The 20820-nt window shown below is 43.0% G+C and overlaps 1 protein-coding gene across 15 annotated transcripts in view; it reads right to left on the bottom strand.

Annotated features, from left to right (window-relative positions):
• Positions 1–20820, bottom strand: part of PDZD2 (PDZ domain containing 2) — a gene marked incomplete at its 5' end in the record, with an annotated part of 198081 nt that overhangs the window by 26191 nt on the left and 151070 nt on the right. For 13 of the 15 annotated variants that reach the window (XM_083818841.1, XM_083818832.1, XM_083818843.1 and 10 more), the window contains 9 exons: positions 126–210; positions 3089–3221; positions 5188–5305; positions 6198–6423; positions 6585–6658; positions 8382–8496; positions 10961–11080; positions 11596–11744; positions 13696–13807. In XM_083818841.1, coding sequence (XP_083674967.1) covers positions 126–210; positions 3089–3221; positions 5188–5305; positions 6198–6423; positions 6585–6658; positions 8382–8496; positions 10961–11080; positions 11596–11744; positions 13696–13807 — 1132 coding nt within the window. The remainder of the gene's footprint in view (positions 1–125; positions 211–3088; positions 3222–5187; positions 5306–6197; positions 6424–6584; positions 6659–8381; positions 8497–10960; positions 11081–11595; positions 11745–13695; positions 13808–20820) is intronic. The other 2 variants (XM_083818842.1, XM_083818844.1) reach the window with 1 other exon arrangement.

Below are 20820 nucleotides of genomic sequence, written 5' to 3'. Positions count from 1 at the left end.
TTCCCCAAACTTGTCAGATGTTTTGAGAGCCCTCAAAAGATTGCTGATGTTGGGGAACCCTAGAGCACGTCCCTAAACCTTCCCACATCTGGAAAAGGACAAATATTTAGGAGAAAACATGCTGCCACCTGTGACATGAGAGGAACTTGTGTCCTTGCTCTCTCGGTGAGTAGTGCGTGCAATTGCTTCATCCATCTCCTGCTCAGAAACCTAAAGTCAAGTGAAAGAGAGAGATCAAACTGGGTACAAGAAATGAATATGGAAGTCTGACCATTTATTACTACAAATGCATGACTCATTTCTGATATGTTATATTAAAGCCACTGTAAATTATACATAGTTGAGAGCTCCTAAGCCTTCGTCCCCTGACTCAGACTCCCTCTGTCCCACCACCTCGCAGAAACCAGGAGGCAGATGTCAGCTAAATTCATGAAAATAATGTTGAAGTGCCATGCTATGCAAACAAAACTGCACCAGACTTAAAGAAGTCAAATTATGCCATTACAGCACAATTGTAACTCAATTAAATACTGTATATTGATTTATTGAGAAAATATTACTTTAAAATAGACAAAGACTGCTTTGTACAAGCATACGTCAGCAACAGAAGATATTCTGCTCTTAACGTACCGGAAGAATACCAGACTTTCCAAGACATTAGCTGTCATTTTAATTTTAATTTATCTTTTTTTTTTTAAAGAAAAAAACTAAATCAGTAATTGATAATTAGTGTTCTCCTGGCTTTAGAATAAATACTGCTTTACAATATTTGCTAATTTTCTCCTGAATTATTGCCATGCACTTAATTCTTATAACTGGCAAACTCCATATAATTTCAGAACAGGAAAAACTAGTCTACAGGAGTATATATTTAAAAAGAGAAAGTGAGTTAACTCTGTCAGAAGTAATTTCTGTACTCACTGCTTTACATGAATTAAAATTCAGCATAAAGAGAGACCAGAAACTTGAATCCTTCTGAACCAACAAGATTTGAAAGATTCCTAAGCAAACTCAGCAGTTTAAACATAGTTTAAATGCCACATTCACTCAGAATAACAAGAAGAAATAAAATGTTGTGGTGTTTCTCTTGGAAGTACATGAAAACACTGAAGTGAACACATTCAGCAACAAAATGTACTGTGGACCTTTTGTGTCATAAAATCAGAGATTAAGTATAAAAATGTCTAAAACAACATGAGCCTTTGTAGAAATACATCTGTTTTCAGCTTGTGGCATGACCTTATAGCAAACCAAAAGCCTTTGGGCTCCTGGGGCACAGGGAGTCCCTACAGGACATGGACCAAACTCTGACAGTGTGCTCAGGACCTTTACACAAATCATTAGGTACAGGATGTCCCCAGAGCAAAACTAGGTGCTGAGCAGACTGCAGTACTTGTTTAAAGCTAACCAGAAATCCACACTTCTGCAAGCTCTGCCCATTTTGATTCTTTAGCATCCTCCACACCTCAGGCAAATCAAACTGCTTCTGCAGAGAGTGACGAACTAGTTCTTAACTACTATTTTCAGGTTGGGGTATTACTAAGAAAAAATAAATTAATTTAAAAACCACCAACAAAGCACCAACACGCAAAAACTTCTTTAGATTCCCCAGTGCTGTCAGAAAAAAAGGCATCAGCAATATAGGATAAATATGGCTCCCCATATGGAATACTCCTTCAGAGAACCAACTATAAGGGACTGTGGATTCAGTATTGCCTGCAGTGGAAATGCTTTAGGGTCCCTCCAGTTCAACTTTTAACTTTACTTAGCAATTCTTGGCAAAGGATTTGTTGTCATTTTAAATATCACTTATGGAAAACTGTAATAGGATCCACTTAATAGTTTCCCTCTGTTACTGAGTAATGGCAAGCAATTAGCTTAACTCAGTTCATCTCAGCAAATACCTGGTTAGGTCACTCATCGGCTTTCAAGCCACCACTGCAGTGAGATGAAGGACGGAAGAGAAGGGCAGGCTCCACTCCATGGAGTTCTTATTTCATGCTACTTATAGACTCTGAGAAGTCTATATACCTTAATAATGCAATCAAATGGAACCATCATGCTGGTTCAGCACAGCATACAGACTCTCTAGAAATACTGTTATCTTAGGCTATAAACCCAATTCTTACCCCTCTCGTGCTTACCTTTAACTAGCAGAACCACAGCCTCTTTCTTTCTAGCATCACATGGCCTCACAGCAACGATAATAAACTCTGGGCAGTCGGACCCTATTTGTCTATTGTTTGTATATTTCATTTAGCAGAAAATACAGAATTATAAAATAAGAAATCTGAGTTCTCCTAGATATGGATTTATTAACGCCTCTATTTGTAGTTACGAGTTCAAAAGTCAGAGCTCGCTGGACCCACTAACGCAAATATTTTTACAGCTTCAGTCCTGTTTAAACAGGAAGGTTTTGTACACTCACGAAATTCTTTGAAATATTGAAATAAAAGAAGTCGTTATTCCCTACAGCTTGGTTAAAAGGGCTTTATCTTCTATCATCAATTTTTTAAAACTGATTTAAAACAATCACTCACTTTGTAAACACAGGCTTATTTTCAAACCTCCCTTGCACAGGTTTCACAGTAGCAGTACATTCCAGATTCTCATTTTTTAATTCCTGAAGGAAAACTTTGATCTTTGGACAGACTTTAATTTTTTAAAAACTGTATTCCTATTACTCTACTCTAGTTGATCAATTCAATCTGTTGATATTTATATTCCAGGCCCTAAATTATATTCCACTCACAGAAAAACTGCAAAATAACCTTAAGGAGGAAGATGATTTGTGCCATATTTGCGTTGCCAGTTGTTCTAACTATGAAGAAAGATGGAAGCACTTCACCCAAGCTGTTCCAGGAGAACTACCTTTGATCAGTGGGTGATGAAGAGAAAAGCAGCAAGGAGAGTTTGTGACAACTTACAAAACTGGAAGGCATCATGTCCTTTATCCTGACTTCTTGCACAATACATGCCATAGAGAGAAAAATACGATACTCCTCATTTGCCACCTTCCCGGTAGCAAGGCTCAGATTACAGTACCAGACGAAAACAGAACAGATACGCTACGACGTTTTCTCCTCACCTTAGGGTTAGGATGACGACTAATGATAAGGCTAACTGGACCTGGACCACATTCGCTCAGAATGGCGTAGGCTTCGCTTAACGCCGCGTGACGCAGGCTGACCGAATCTGCCTCCAGGATCTGATCACCCCGACTGCAGAGAGATATACAGCCAGTTAATCGTATCTGCCTTTTACAAAAAAATTTGTGCTTTTGACTTGTGGCCAAACTTTTCCAAAGATACTTGTATCTGGAAAAGATCTGATTTGCAAAGAAGCCAGTCTTGCTCTTGCTCTCAGTGACGTGAATGCTTTAAGTCCTGTTGACTTTGCAAGGGAGGTCCAGCGATCCCTTCTGTACTTACCGTCAGTGCTACAAACCCTATTAAATCAACAGAGAAAATTGGCTGCATTTGGACTACAGCGAAAGCAAATTTCAATTCTCTTTCTGCATTCAGATACTTGTTGGGCACTGAAGAGGAAAAATTAGATTCAGATGGGCAGTTCCTTCCCATCATATTGAATTACTTAACAGCAACACTGATAAGAAATTCATGATTTAGATAAAAATTTATGAAATGACTCCAGGAATACATTGAGCAAGATAAGCATATATTTGTTTCAAATTAACGTACCGAACCCATTAAAAAAAAAAAAGAGGAAAGCATAGATTGTTTAGGTTTGTTTTTCCAGTTTCATAACTTTTGCTTGTAGTGCTCAGACATCTGGAACTGTTCAAAGAAAAGATCATCAACTAGGGATATCATTAAAGCATTCTCCGTAATTACTGAAACATTTGCTTTAAATAGACACTTAAACAATCCACTACTGCTGATTTATGTTGGGTTACTTGTGACAATGGAAGTGAGCTAACACTGTGAGACCACATGCCAAAAGCAAAATAGCAATTGCACATGGCAGCCTTCAGTAGCCTGTTCTCTGGTGAAGGCTCATGAAATAAAAGGATGACCTGACAGTTAATTGTGTTGCTGCTTTGCCTACCTTTTAGGTTGAAACACCTATTAGAAACTAATAAAAAGAAATCGCTTACACAAACATAATTGGGAGGGGGAGCTCAGACACAGAGGGACTGAGTTGAAAACCTTTCTAGTATCGTAAAGTCAGTATCTGATTAACGTGGTTTTCCGAAATCAAAACCATCCTGTAACTTTTGGCTTATGGAGCCATAAACCACTGATGGGACAACAGGAGCAATGTCTCAAAGAAGCAAGCTAGAAAACTGGGAAGCATGCCTGGATATAATCAATCATTTAAACCTAATAAATGATGCAGCTGTTACACACAGACACAACCAGAACTGCAATTTTTTCCAAAGAGGCTTACAAGAAAGCAAGTTGGCATTAAAGAACTGTTTCCCATAGGCATTTCTGTATGGTTGGAACTTTTAAGGTTATTTTTTTTCATTCTCTCCCCCCACCTCCAACCCACGGGTTTGCAGGAATGTAACCACCAAATTATCTTAATCCCTTATTCCAGAAGCCAAATTGCTCTATCACAGTTTTCCTGGTGAGCAAGTAAACAGAAAGCACTCTGCCCACCACAAAAGCAAGGCTATCATGTAAGTCCTCTACAGCAGCGTTCAAGCCACAAATTCAGCATAGACTATGTGGTCCCAGCATGCCTTAACAACAGCCTCCCCTCCCGAATGACGCTCCCAGCACCCAACATCATTTATGAAGCAACACAGAAAGATAGAACATCTACCCCCAGCCCCTCTTAAGAGAGTTTCAGGTGACATAGCTTCTAACAGAACTCTGCACATGCCTGGTCAATCTGGGGTCTCTGGTGGATACTCTGATAAAAAGACATAAGGCTGCACTTCTTGCTGCTCCCCTTTCTCAAAGGGTGCTATCAGGCTTGGTTTTCTATATAGAGAATTTTTTAAAACCCCAAAACAAATTTTAATGACCATATTGCTTCTAACACAAAGAATACCGTTTCTTGAGTATTAAATACAACTTTGGAGCATCTTTAAATGGTTACTTCTTGGTGAACACTTAAGTATAAATCCCCTCCATGCTACACCAACCAATAGGTGAAAAGGAATTCTCAGTCAATGTTACTGTAAAACCACTCCATCACGTTTTTGCTTTAACTAACCTTAATCTGCCATCCATTTTAGCAACTGATCCTGGGGCCAGGCTGTGAATGTATATCCCTGGAGAACTGTTTTCCAGAGTAAGACAACAGGCACCGATGCCAAGTCCAACCCCTGGCTCTGTGAGAAACAAGAAGTACAAAGAGAAGTGTTGTTATTCCCCGCACATTGTACTCGCACAGGACACACAAGTGTTTGTGTTCCCACATCCCATCTGGAGACCAAGACTCACGTATTGTTTCAGGGTTGGCCTTAGGTACAGCCAGCCAGGAAGCCAAAACCAAGAGTGGAAATCAGGACTGAAAATATCTGATCCTGCCTGTTTTCTGAGATCCACCTTTGAAAGGACTAGCTCTGCTCCTGGCAAATTTTCAGTGTGCTTTGGGAACTGCCTAAGACTGGAAATGTTGCACAAGGGCTGATCTGGTCTGAGGCACAAAGGACTGGGAGATACACTTACAATTCTCACTTACAATTATTTCAAAAAATGGGAGCACAGAAGACACTGCTAACGGCACTGCCCTCTTTTGTTAAATACCTGCATGGCATCCGTCAGCAAAGAGGCATGAAGAAAGGTGAGAAGTTTTCTCTGATTCAGTGATTTCCCCAACCACATTCCCCTCTGCTTTCCTTCAGGTTACTGCATTCGTGAAGGAGGAATTACTGGACATCAGCTCTCTCCAAACTTTTAATCCAACCTTTAAAAACATTCCCCAAGCCTTTAAAGCAGGCATGCTTGTCCCACCACAAAGAGCATATGCACTAACTGTCCCTTGTGCAATTACTGATAATGAGACCGGTGCAATCATTGATAATGAGACCAACCCTCATGCAGGAGTCCAAGCAGCTCATCTGGGCAATTCTGAGCACTCTGCAGGGATTTGCCCTATTCAGGGCTGCCCTTTACAAGAAGGGCACAGATATTTGGGCTGCTGAGAGGCTAATTCACATTTTGCCTGGTATCTCTCAGCCACCTAATCTGTTCTTCCAGCTCACTCCAACAGACCCTCACCTTTATTGAGAGTCACATCCATGACGATCCTGTCCTTTGGGCCGGGGCCTTTGCGGCTGGAGGAGGAACCATCCATCTCGTCGGGGCCGGGGACCGGCGTGCCACCGCTGGCACTGGAGCTGGGGGAGCTGGAGCGGCTCAGCAAGGTGGGAGTCGCGCAGGGTGTGAGGCTTGGGCTGCGCAGGCGTGTGCGCACGGTCAGGGTCACCACACCTTTCTTGAGTTGCTAGACAGACACCAGAGAAGCCAGTAAGGTGACATGAAAAGCCAACATCTGCCAGTAAACCTATATATATATATATATTAAACTGTGGCTAGCAAAAGAATGTGCTAAAGGTCATTGAATGAAGAGAAGCGTGAACCTCTCTCATGCTACATCCGTGCTACCTTAAACCTCTGAATGGCCTCTTGATGGGTCAGCCCTTGTAGAGACTCTCCATTAACTTCTAGGATTTCATCCCCTGGTAATCAGATACAAAAAAAAAAATGTCAGCAATACACAGACTATAGAGATGTAAAAAAAACCTGCTTATACATAAGGCAACCCGCTACTATTTGGATTCCAATTAGCTGCTCAGTAAAAAGCTTTCTACTACTCTCAGTTTATTTTCACTTGTCTTAATGCCTTTAGAAGTTAATAATGATGAATTTGTAGAGTAAAGAATGCTCTTCAGTAGAAATCCTTAACTTGGCATTCTCATACTAACAAACCGAAATTGTCATAGATTTTTACTGAAGTCTGAAAATAGATGCTCGTAACATTAAGTCCAACGAGACTATAAAATTCCCCTTCTTTTGTGAGCATCAATAAAAGAAATGAGAATCTAAGTGAAAGACTACAGCACGTTACTCCAAAGCCTGTTCAGAAAAAAATGGCCTTGCATACACGTGCAGAAAGCAAATGTGTTCCTCTTACCAAGCACCTGTGGAGGGAGAAGCAAGTAGCTCACACACACTGCAATAGCAAATGCCCTTCTCACCCCAATGAACACTTCCCATGATACTTCTACCTGCTTATTACAAGCTTCCAGTTTTGGATCTTACTACTTATACCCAGCTGTGTTGAACCTCTTTCATTTTAGTAAAAGGAGGGCAAAATGAGCAGGAACCAGATCCACTTTCTGCAATTTTACTTCCATCTGTGCAAAATTAGATGAGGTGATGTCATCAGCCATGTCTACCCCTTCTCTCTTTTTTTAGCCCCAGTAAAATATAAAATAAAAATAAAAATAAATTAAAAAGTAGTTTGTGAGCTCTGAATATCCTGCGAAGGCTTGCTGGGTTTATTGGACAGCTGCTACTTATTGGCTTCCCATGGTGAGTTCACAACCCATGCTGCAGGGGCGCGAGCTTCCCTCTGGCAGTGAGTTTGAGAGCTGGCACCAAAAGCAGCCTCAAATACAAGTGTGATGAGATGTAAAGATGGAAGTGATGATATGAGAAGGATAGAAGTAGCACAGGAACAGCTTTCTGTGGAAGAGAAATTACCCATCCTTTAACAGAGGAGTTATAGACCAACACTCTAAACTTGTGGTCGCTTTCTACTTTTAACTGCCTAAGTGTTTGTCTGGCATGGGAGGACTCAGACCAGGGTCCAAACATGCATGGAACAGGCTACATATCCAGCTCATAGATTGAGACTGGAAAAGTAGTAATAAAACCAGGATATATCTGCTTCTCTAACGAGCTGGGTGATCCTACTGCCAATCCCACCTTTCCTCTTTCCTTTTTCTGGTGATGACTTTTACTTGTTGATTCACATCAAAATCATACCAAGAGGCTCATAAAACACAGGGGCCCAAAAAAGATTCCCAGGCACACCACTCTGTATAACCCCTTCTCAGACCAGCATCTTTAAGCCAGATGTTGGCTGGATAGATACGCTTCATTGCTATCGATGACCCTTTGTATTTGAGGAATTAGGGATTAAGGCTTGGGCAAATAAGGTTCACTGAAGGAAAAAATATCTTCATGCTATAGTTTTCCCTTCTCAAAACACAACATAATCAAGTTAACTTTTGTGATAGATTTTCCCCAGGATGGACAAACAGGGTGTGTTACAACCTCCACAGCCTCTTGCTGATGGCCAGGTGCCTAAAGAAAGCTATACTTGAATTTTTCTGCTGGACTGAAAAAGTATCCCATTCTGGTCCTTTATATACAGTTGGGTTCTCTCTACTGTACCTTCTTTAAGCCTTCCATCAGCAGCTGCCGCTCCATTTGGGAATATGGTCTTCACAAAAATCCCCATGCGTCCACGAGCAGAATCCTGACCTCCCACAATGCTGAATCCAAGACCCTGCAGAAAAAGGAGAAGTTGCACAGCTGGCACCTTACTCTACCATCACCTGTCAGAGAAAGACTGCCAGTAACGTACAGACAAAGGAGATATGAAGACCTAATAGATTCTGATGAATCACACTGCAGTCTTACTCTCTGCTTGCATCTCCTGATTTACATTCATTCTAACAGCAACACACTTCTCAGCCCAAAAAAGTAGCAAAAAAGAAAAAAATGCTATTTCAAGATCTTTTTTAAACACTGGATCAAAAGCTTTATGTTATCCTATTCCAACTTTAAAAACTGTAACACATTGCTCTTAAATTGACAGACAGTAGATTCCCACCCCTGAGATCTATATCCAAGATTAACTGTAGTTTTCTGCACTGTCACAGATCCTGCTTTTCCTCAGGAAAATAAAGCTTAAGAGCATGACATGAGGTCAGTGCTGTAATGTCAGGAATGTAGCTCAAAGGGGGCTGGCATGGGGGGGCTGTCACGCACATGTACATTTTTAATTATTCTGGAGACATGTACCACAGTGTATTTAAATAAATCTAGATCAATACATTCCCCAGGGCTCCATCTGTTAGCTCTTGCCCCCGTGCTGCCCTGGCTGGCTGCGGGACCGCCTTGTGAAGCTGATCAGAGAACGGATGAGCACAGCAGAACAAACCTCTCCCCCTTCTGCCGAGCTATTTCCCAGCCAAAGCACTTCCTTGATCCATACCCTGGTATTTCTCCTCTTGTCACTGCTCTAGTGGTTACACACTAAAGAGAAAAGTCACCGACCAGGTGGACAGGGGAAGTGTGAACCTTGTTATTCAGTGCTCTGAAGCCAGGGCAGCGCCATGGACAGTGCTGTCCAGCTGAGGGATGCTGTTGGAGCAGGCACTAACCCCATGTTTGCAACCCCATACAGCACACAGCTCTTTCATTTTACTCCATGAATATAAAGTATGCTACTATTGTTACGAGCTTCTAGTAATTTGATAAGATGCTACTGATTTCCCAAAAGGAAGCATCCTATCTCCACCTTGAAACACAAAATAATTCAAGTGAAGGTTTACTGTGCAACTGCCAACTGCAAAGCAACCTGCAGGAAGCATGAGTCTCCTGGCACTCCCTGAACAGACACAGCAGCTCTCCCCATGTCTGCATGGGGCTGATCGGGAGCAATACAGCTGCAAGGTACAGGGGTGCCCACCATCTTGAAGTGCTGTAATTCCCCATCAGAAGAAAAACTCACACAGATCTACCTACAGATGAAAAATCAAGGTCACGCACTTGGCTCCAAGCCATCAACACAGTGACTCTATGGAAATACTTCTTAAGTGCCACATCCACACAAAGATAAAAAGCAAATGCTACTATACAAATCATATGCACTGCTTATTCTAACACAAACAATTGCTCTAAAAGCGGGTGCAAAGCACCTGAAACAGCAATTATTTGAGGTGGTTCACAATGACTACAGTTTGCTTGCTCTCAACGGCTTTGTAACACCTTGGAGTTAGCTGCAGAAAGGCAGGTGAGGGTGGCTTATCACACAGGGAGATAAGCTAGTTCTTACGAAAAAAATGGGGTCAAAAAAGAAAGAGGTAAAAAAAACAAAATCACAAATACATGCTTGGGAAAATCTCTTTAAAGATCTGAAGCTCCCAAAACAGGGAGACTTACAAAAACTGTAAGTCAATCTAACCAGAGAAGTCACTGTTTCCAATTCTTTGTTAAACTTGAAGCACAACAAAGGATTTGTTTTGTACTTGAGCTTGAAAGTCAAAACAAGGCTTTTTAGTCCAAAACACATCCATCTGATGAATTTAAACAGTATTTCAGAAAAAAAATGCATATTTTTAGCATATTTAAGTGAGAGCTCCAACACTAGCATGGTCTAGGTTAGGGAAAACAATACACACTGAGTTTAATACCTTTTTATTCCCTTAGCATTCAGCTGGTATCTAGGAATTGTGCTAACACGTTACTGGGGAGTGAAAAGAGGACTCTGTGACCCAGAGAATGAAGTGCTCTCAGATAAACAATCAACCAGGAACCTATCTTTGGGTTTAACGCTTAATTTACAGTGATTTTTTAAATGTATCCAGGCTCCACAGAGATAAAATATGCTTGTCCATAAATATGCATGCAAACAGGTACTCTTCTGTAGCTGCCCCAACTTTGCATATACATACATATTTATAGATCCATTATTAATATTTGATATCTCAGTAATGACCAGACGCACCATATCAGAATGAAAGCCACCCCATGTCAAGTGTGTGACAGGAACATTGTTTGCCCTGCATTTCACAGGTGTAACTTTGGCATTTACATTTGAAAATGGGATTTGTTTATTGTTATTGTGCTACCTTCGAGAGCAAAAACCAGTCTCACCCAACTGCTGGAAGCCCTGGGGGTTGGAGATACCTTTAAAATGCCATCTCTTGCTACACGTGAGAAACCAGACATGTAGAAATGCTCACCTTGCCTTGCCCTTTCATCAGGACAATGTTGGAGATGATGGACGGCTGGGTCAGTCTCCATGGAGATTCCACCTGGGCGGCACTGAAGGAACGGGTGGATTTCTTCACGATGTGGTAGTCCTAGTAAACAGCAGCAAACAAGGGAAGTCAGTCACTCTGATTGCTTGGCACAGGCACTGGGATGTCATACTGGGAAAATTGTGTCGGGGAGGAGACAGCGGGGGGGAATCTTAACAGATACATTCAGATGAGTACTCAAGGGATGAAATCCTAGCTTGTTACAGTCAGATTGAACCCTGCCGTAATTTTCCCACATTTCACAGAGTAGCATCATTTTGTAATATACCAGTCACAATTTAATTAAAAAGATCAAGGAGAGCTTCATGATATACTAAAGTCCTTATCTGCTAAAAACAACTAAAAAATGCCTACATCATCAAGTCATTTAAATAAAGAGATGGGTTTTTAAGTGCTCAGATCTCTAGAGCTCACGGTATCATCTTTAGGGCCTGAACACAGCACCCCTCTTCACCATCCTCAGAGGAAAGAAGTTCGCCATAGGTGGCCAACGCATCCCAGTTTGGCATGGCGCAGTCTGAGGGACATGCAGTGCTCATACCCAGGTTTGCACCCACCTGCCTGGCTCCTGCTGACTCCAGCTGCTGCGGCAGAGAGTGCTTTCTCCCGCCCCGGGAGTATTTCACTGCTATCTCATAGCTCGATTCACCATTTTCCACCATCAGCTCATCGTCTTCCCCCACAGACTCTAAGCGGGATCCGGCACCTAGGAAAAACCACAGAAAGGTATCTCAAACAACTCAGAGCCGCTTCATCATCTTGGCAGCACACAATAATCACCTCCTGCAAGCCCCAGACTAACGATGTCTAAAAACATTGCTTCACTGTACCCAACAGAGCACTTACAAGCTAGGTTTGATCATCCTCAACTGAAAACTTTTCTGCTGTCACAGCTTTTGCATGATATTTCAGTGATGCTGAACTCCTCAGCACTGTCACTCATGGTAGTAAGGAAAAGCAGATAATTGAGCCAGTAGCTGAGGGACAGAAAAGAAATTCAGCTGTTCTCACCCAATAGCACTTGCCAGTGCAGTAAGCTCTCAAGCTTCATTTATTTAAAATTAAAAGACCTGCCACCGTGGCCGTATTCATTTCTGGAGGTGTCATGTCACTTTGAGGGAAATTTTTCTGGAAAGGAAGAAAGGAAAAAAGTGCCAAATAAATGCTGTTTCCTTTCCTTCTGTCTGTGATCCTAGTTATCTTCAAGAGGAGAAGAGTGCAGAGTTCACATTAGAAACACAATGACTCGTCCTGCAGGATACCCTGCAGTCACTGCAGAGTGCCCTGCTCCCTGCACCAGGGCTCCTCCAATTCTCATTTTCTCTGAGTTCCCCACAGGATCCAGTCCCAGCATTTCCTGCACTTTTATCCCTGTAATTCCCCCACCATGCAGGAAAGCGCAATTAACCCCTATTTTACAGATGAATCCCAAAACAGGCAAAATTCACACAAGTTGGGTTTTGCCTAAGTTTTGAGATTACTTTAAACCAATGCAAGCTGGAGCTGCCACAGGAAGGGTAAGCTCTGCTTCACTACCCTGTCCTTATATTGGACGCAGGGCTCACAAGCCATGTGCTGAGGGAGATCCATTGCACATTTGCCCAGATAAGCCCCAAATCTGTTCTCTGCCACCTCCTCCTGTCTAGGATGCTGTGTAAGCACCAACACTAGGGAGGGAGCAAGCACACAGACAGGGACAGCTGCTTGTTTTCACCCAGCATTAAAGGAATTTTACCACCGTACCCATAGGCAGGATTTGCACCCGCCTCTCAGAGTGCCATTTAAACCCACTCCCTGCTTTGGGGTGTGAAATCACCGCTAGTTTTAAAGCTCCCTTTCTATGGGTTTGCAGAATGATGTTGCTACACACATCCAGGAAGGCTACCTTGGCATGTCCCAGCATCTTGGCACTTCTTGCACTCCCAGCCCTCCAGGTACCGAAAACTAACCCTTTCCCATAACCTCCCCCTCTCTTCTTCTAGGAGAAGTCGTATTTCTGTGTGTTTTTTTTTTTTTTTTTTTTTTTTCCCCCATCTCTGAACACAGCTTCCCTTCTCATGCTGCATCATAGGATGGGAACCAGGAAAGAGGATGCTCGTGGCTGGATCCAGTGAGCCACCAGCACACAGCCACAGGGACTGCAGGCAGGGCAGCTGCATGGAGGATGCTAAAAACACCTGAGTAAATGGAAATTGAGGTGAACATCTGAGGGAGGGACCCTCAGAGTGTATTAGGGATGAGAATTTTGTTGAGCTCTGCTCACAGGTTACTGCTAAGACTTGGGCACAGCACAGTAGACAAGGGTGAGAGTATTTGCTATAACGGGTATGTTGGCGATGGTATGTTGAAAGACCTCCCTCATTACAGCCCATTAAATTAAAGCATACTGAAATAGGGAATGCAAATGATTAAGAAAAAATGAGAAGGGAAAAGAAACTACACAAAAAGAAGTTTCCAAAATTTTGCTTCATCTTTCTGTCAATACTATAGTTCAACTCAGGAGGCTGAATGCAAATGTCTTACAGCTGGAATTTTCCTTCCAAATTAAACCGATGCAATGTCCAAAGAAAAGAAAAACTACCTCACTTTTAGAGAGCTAAAAGAAATACTCATCAGAAAAACTTTACTACCGCTATCTTTTATCAACCCAGATTTACCTTGGGATCGACTTCTGTATTTCAGTATGCCACTTCCCAGAGTCGGACTCTGGTTGTTTCCTTTGGACACTTCTGCAGAAGCTGGATCTTGAGACTTCTCAGTTTCCATCACCTAAAAAATTAAAAATTAAAAAAATCTGATATAGTTGTGAACCAGTGAAGCTGACAGAATTCCTCTAGTTGTTATTAAGGGACAGAAAATTCCACTGCACATCACCTTAATTTTTCACAAAGATGTCATTGTATTAAGCCAACACATGTTTCCATGAATAATTTTCAGTAATGCCTTTGGACATTACGGGATATTTTTACAGATGGATATGCCTAGAGCTTGGTGTGACTGGGCATCCTCTGCAGGGCACCACACCAATGCCTCCACTGCACCTCCAGCACCCACACCAGCTCATTCAGGTGCTTCCACCACGCACTTTAACATTTTATGATAGCTTTTATTGCAATTTATTCAGCTCAGCAAGCTTCCAGAGACATCAAATGTTTACAGAGACAGCCAGTTTAAAAAAGCATTGTTTTCTTGCTAGTGACCACAGCTGAATGCCAACACGTAATGGATAAAAAGCTGATATAACAGGTTATGAGGACTGCACAGCCAAGCACGCAGCAGCTTTGGATTGCTCAGCTAAAATTTACTCAGTCCACATATCATGGAACCCCCAGTGGCTCCTTTCTCCACTAGTGGCTTCCTTTATCGAGCTGCAGTAATCGAGTTTTTCCCAGTGGTGCTGCTGCACAGCGATCCTTGGCACACACCAATTCCTCCACATTTTCACCCCATTACCCACTGTACAATTTTAGACAGCTCATGGCAAGGATGGAAAGTTTTCCAATACAACCACTTATCGGTCACGTTATATTTTCAATGTGCTATATTAACTGCTGCAAGTCAGTTTAAAAAAAAATCCCTTCAAATCACCAAACACTCATACGGTTGAAATAATTTCTACTTCCACTATTAAAGCTTAATAACGGCATGATTTTCCTCAGACCCTCCCTCCCATTACTCCATCCCTCTTCTCTCAAAACCGAAAAACCCACAAAGCTTGTCTTTTGCAGAGTCTAGACCTTGTGATTACCATTCAAAGGGTAACAACTTCAGGAAAGGATACAATTGGCAGATAAAGCTGAAGTGGAAACTGCTATTGGACTTTGGCTTTTTATTCCTCTCCCTTCAACATTAACAGCTACACTTAACTTGCACATCCCAGCCAGTTCTTGTTGATTTTTCAAGGCATTACAACAACAGCCTCAGAGTCTGCTTCTGGTATCAAATGCTTTGCAACTCATGAGCTTCACATAACAGGATTTACCTGAAGAAAATAACTGCATTCATATAACTGGTGCTTATAATTTGGCCATCCTGGTGAGGGATTCATTCCAGAAAACATGTAAAAATAAATAAGTAAATAAAATCCAAAAGACCTAAATCATCAGTGCCTAGACCACAGCTGGGGTATCAGAACCTCTCCATATGATTCCCTTGAGAACACACCCAAAATACAGCAGGACCATTTAGAAGTGAGCCAGGACTTCATGATTCACATAAAGTTATGCTGCAATTTACCATAGTAATGAAAATACCCTTTTATAATGAGAATGCCTCATGTGTAGAAAGGAAGAAAGCATTTGCTTTGAATTCATCACTACAATTTGTCTCTGAATTCATCACTACTGCAGCCCATTTCTGTCCTGCGCCAGCTCTCAGCAGTGACCCATTGGTACATTCTGTGTTCCTACCACACAGGGTTTTACTTAGTTTGAGGCTTTCTGCTTTTGTTTTGACTATTTGCATTCTGCAACTCCACAAGTTTCCATCTAGTGTGGTGAGAGGAAGGACAGCAGACAGTTGCTGCCACCTCAAACACCCCAACCCCGTGCAGTCCCAGAGGCTGTGAGCCTGCAAACACCCACGCTGCACGTAGGGTCTGCGCGCAGACACGCACATGTGGACACCAACACCGGGAAAAGCCTCAAGACAATCTCCGTGGCTTCCTGAAATTGAGTTTTATCCAACTTGGCTTCAGACTACAATAAGTCTGAAACATCTAAATTACCTATGCCTCTGTTTATTTCTTATTTTAGCAGAAATACTTTTCTGACATGGATCATAAACATTTAGGGGAAGACATTCTAGCATTCACAATGAGGTAAATACTCTTTAAGTTGTTGAGGTTGTCTAATAAACCACCGAGAGTTTTACCCTGCTCAGAAAACACTCAGAAATCCATTCCACAAAGCTTGCGAGAACTCCCAGCAGTTGTGTGCCTGTAATCTTTGGCTCTGTTGTAACTCCGACAAGAAAACCCCAGCTCCACCTTATCCCCCTGGCCACACGTGAACATATCACTTTTCTGTCTCAAGGCGGCCGCCAGGATTGTGACCATGCCATTTTAATTTTCCTTGCTTTCAAGGAAACAGAGCTTACTATTTCAGTTCTGCACGCCTCTTATTAAGCTAAACCCATAAATCCTGCCCGATTGCCGTCTCGGCGCTGAGGACAAGGGGAGCTTTAACACACGTGGTTGTTTGAACAGATTTGAGGGAGATCTAAAAATAGAGCCCATTCTGCCAGTTCATTAAGTAACTCCGGGATCAAGCGATGGTGACATCTCAATTGATTTCAAAGAAAACAGTGCTATCACGAACACACGGTCCTGGCACTAAACCAGGATGAACAACTGCCCCCAGAGCCCTTGCTCGGGCAAAACTCCAGCACGACCAGGCCCTTAATTAGGCAAGATGAGGAGCAGGATTATAAGAGTCTGCATTGTTTAACCGCAAACAGCTTGACAATCATCGCTGATTTACAAAAACAAGGCAGGACACATGGGATGATACAACTTAATAAGCAAACTGCTTTGCTGCTGCCGAGCTCCTCAGCTGCTAGCTTCCCCACCAGCGAGTCCATCCGACCCCCGGGGCAGAGCCAAAGACAGACGAGTTCAACGCGACTGTTAGCAAGCGAAACGGCGAGAATTAGACTCTGGCCATATGCAGCATGCCAAATTCAGCCATACCTTTGCTGGCAAAGGGTCAGACCAACTCTAGCCCACTGCTTTAAGACAGCAAAACAGCACCGCGTTAGAGGAGCGGCTGCGCCACTGCACACAGCAGCTCCGCAGGGCATAACTCCCCATCTGGTCCTGACGCAGCCAAGGCAGATTTTTCTTCAGCACCACAACCCCAAACTTATTTCATCATGAAACACCCCAACGCTCCTGTCCATAGGGCAGCCAGCAGGATGAAGGCAGAGGAGGTGGAACTGCCTCCATCCAAAAGCAGCCAGCACCAGCACAGAAAGCTGCAAAATGCCCGCTGTGAACCGGCCTTCACCTGGCCCCTGCAGAAAGTCCTGATAGTCCCTCGAGACTAGCAGATGCCCCAAAGGCTCTAACCTTTCCAAAAAGTTTGTGAGATTTTCTTTGAAGATGTGTTACATTTCTAAATGTTCCAGTTATTTGTGCAATTATTCACCACTTTGTGGGGCACAGCGTGCTTTAAGCCTTAAATGTGTCGTCTGGTGGGCAGAGAGCTCCACAGGCCCCTTCACCTTGCATGGAAAGAAAAATATCTTCACTTTTAAATTAGCTCTTTTTCAATTTAATTGAATCCATCTCTCAGATAAATTACAAAGTGCAGCACTATAATTTACTGGAATTAACACTGCGAACAATGCAGAGGACACAGATTTTCTCATCTCAGCCAGCACCGAGTTTCCCGTTGCTTACTGCTCTGATTCCACGGCGTGCACAAAGCTTCCCGTCTGCTGGAAGGATTGGGACAAACTGTGTTCAGGGCTGCATCGCCCAGGGGCAGCCTCCCAAAACTCAGCACCTTGGCAGGTGCCCAGTGGCAGAGGAAGAAGCATGCTTGCCTCAGTAAAGAGGCTCACCAGGACAAACCAAATACAGAATTAATTGCTTCTGGAGCAGGCTAGAGTGGTCCCTTCTTTCAAAGGGCATTGCTGATCTGCTCCGGCATGGCATGAACCCAGAGATCCAACACAGACAGGGATGGAGGACAAGAGGAGGAACATCACCTCCATATCACCGCTATTTAGAGCCTTACATCTCAGAAAAACGTGGTGCCCTGCTTTCTCACCCTGTGTATTTGCCGAGGCAGGCTCCACCAGCAAGACCCCACAGCCCCATCCTCAGGCTACGTTTTGCTCCACCGGTGCAACAAAGCAGCAGCTGCCATCCCCAGCAGCGCTTCTGGGAAGGACCCGTGTGGGTACACTGGGCACAGCCAGGGCTTCCTCCTGCCTGAGGGAAGGGGACAGGAATCGAGGACTCCATTACCTAATTATAAAACAAGAGTTGGAAACCTCCCGCTTCATGTGCTGCAAGGAGATCAGGAAGTCTGATAAAGATTCAAGAACTGGAGCTGCCCTATTTTCTGAATAGGTGGAAATGCTAAATAAACAGAACAAAAGCCTTTAAAGTGGTCTCTAAGAATGCCTGGCCTATCACTCTAACAAATCCCTGCATTCAAAAGCCAGCCAAAGCCTTTGCTGTAATGCAGTAGTTGCTAGAAAGGGCATTACTGTCAGCTTCAGTAAGTACAAAACCCCAATGGTTATTTTTATCGCTCTTTACCAAGCCTATGAAGATGTCACACACAACCTTGCACGTGAAACACAAGCTGGCACTTACCGACACAGAGCCAGCAGCAATACCTGCCTGCACACCCTCAGCAAATAGAAGAGAAACACGCTATGGAAGAGCTGAGCTGCTGTTATCTCCCAGAGTGCTCTATTTATTTTGTTCGAGACGCCCCAAACCTACTTCAATGAGTTTGATACGAGGAGACCAACACGCTGACCACAGCCCAGAGGATGCTGGCAGGCCACGGGTTCTCGATATAAATGGATCCCAACCACGCTGGCTCCAAAGACTCCCTGGTGCAATGTTGTATTTATGGCCAGGGCTGCTGTTAAGTAAAGGAGACTCCATTTTCAGGTTTCCAAACAGCTGTTAAAATTAGCACTCAAGTTCTGAAGAGACAAAACTTTCAAAATATCCTTTTAGATAGAAAGAAATGCAGGAAATGGCTAAGGCAGCTAAGTTCCCCAAGAAACAGGTATCACAGGCAACACATGCCTTGAAAATAGTAAGATGCTCCCAGTTAAATCATTCCTAATCCTTTTTGGATCAGATTACTGTTCTGCTGCAATATATTATGATTTTCACTATAAACATCTTCTAAGCTGAAGGAAATCAAATTCATACATTTCTGAGATGGTGCGCAAATGGATCACTGCTGTTTTCTTTTTTACGCTTTATCCTTTTTTTCCCCCCCAACATCAAAAAGGATGACATGTTTGCATGCAGTATATTCCTTGCCCACGAGATGTCTCCAAGTGCTGCACAGAGGTCCCAGAAGATTGGTCCTTGTAAACAGAGGAGACAAACGTGGAACTCAAGCTGTGTGAACACCAGTCCTGCTCCTCTGTTATTTTCTTTAATAAATGCTCAGCTCGTGGCTTAGCACAAATCCAGAGACTATACATCATGGCAAACAACAAGCTGCTGCTTTTTTTTTTTTTTAATGACAACCTTTTTACTCACAGTGAGGGACAAAGCAAGCAATAAACAATCCTCAAAATAAATAACTCTCCTGAGAATGAAGCAAGACCTCCCTAATACCAAAGTCAACCCACAGCTGCAGAGAGCATTCCCATGACACAGCTGGTGGAGAGCTTTGGATTTCAGCTCTAAAACCACAGTTTATATCATCCTAAGTACATGAGAGGATACGGAATACATAAGCATTAAGCGTCTTTCATACCTGAATCGAGGATCTGAAGCCTCATATGTTACACAGGCTGCATTTATTCAGGCACAGCACATCCAGAATACGTTTTAACAGAACCCAGACAAGACTGGACCATGTATGTGCTCAATAATTTGCAGATAAACAGACTGCTGATGCAATGACACAACATTCACGCTAATTCTCAAATCCTAGAGCCTTTATCGTCTTTCTGTTAATGTATGTGAACTGCGTGGCTGTGACAGCATCTCTCTTGTCCCAGTGCCATGAGGGGGTTATTTTTAGCTTGTTAAAGGCAGTTCATCTTCTTCAAAACTGGGCAGTTATCCAAACAGCCAAAGAAGAGACAGGCTGCACTGTATCTGTTGCTTTATGGGAAAAACCCTCATTCACAAAAACAAAGAGCAAGTAGAACCTCTACTGTAGATAAACTTGCGTTTCTATTATGCTGCTGACTTGGCTTTCAAACATGTCACATGGAAGAGCAAAAACTACAACTCCGGATATTGTCTACACTGATATTTATGGTCAAGTCAAAAAGGCTATCTTCCACCAGCCCAACCATCAGTAGATGTTTCATATTTTGTATGAAATAGCCTGCATCAAGTCTGCAGGGGACCCTTCAGAGCACTGTCCTCTGGGTAAAACAGCTTTCTCTGGGCTTGCCTTTAACACGAAGACTAAAAAAGAAGCCCATAAGAGTTGGAACCAAGGAAGTCCGTGAAGAATGTATTCACATTAACATCTGCATTGTGGATTAATTTCAGAACCTGTACAAAACAGTAATTCAATGACACTGCTGCCATGGGCCTTCCACCACTCTTCTTCCTCCCTGGGCTCACAAAACTCAAGCCCACATCTTCACCAAGCCCTTGCCTGTGCCACCACCATCAGCCCATCAGGGTTATTGAACACCACCGTGGCAATAAGATGAACTGCAGTCACTTATTTTAATGTGATACGACTTCTGGAAGCAACACAACTGCTTACACACAAGAGCAACAACCACATTAGGCAAACAAAGAGTTGGTCTCAAAACATTTTGTCATTTTCTCCTGCCCAAATTCCCATCTACATTTACTCAAAAAGCTTCCATTTCACCAGCCCTCTGGAGTCACCACAGGACCCAGAGCATCTATTCAGCTGTTCTGAAGGGCACCGCACGGGCGCAGACCCCTGGACATGCTGGACAAGGCTGTACCCCACTCTCACTCACTCCTCTTCAAAATGCCACAGATTTGGCACAAGGCAGGCATTGCAAATGTTTCCAGCCCTCACCACGAGGAGCTACTGAGCCCTTCCCAAGGACAAGGATGGCCACAACAGAGCCTCACA

Source organism: Anser anser (genome assembly GCF_964211835.1).
Source record: "Anser anser genome assembly, chromosome: Z".
Taxonomy (NCBI): Eukaryota; Metazoa; Chordata; class Aves; order Anseriformes; family Anatidae; genus Anser; species Anser anser.
This window is presented reverse-complemented; position numbering and strand designations above follow the sequence as displayed.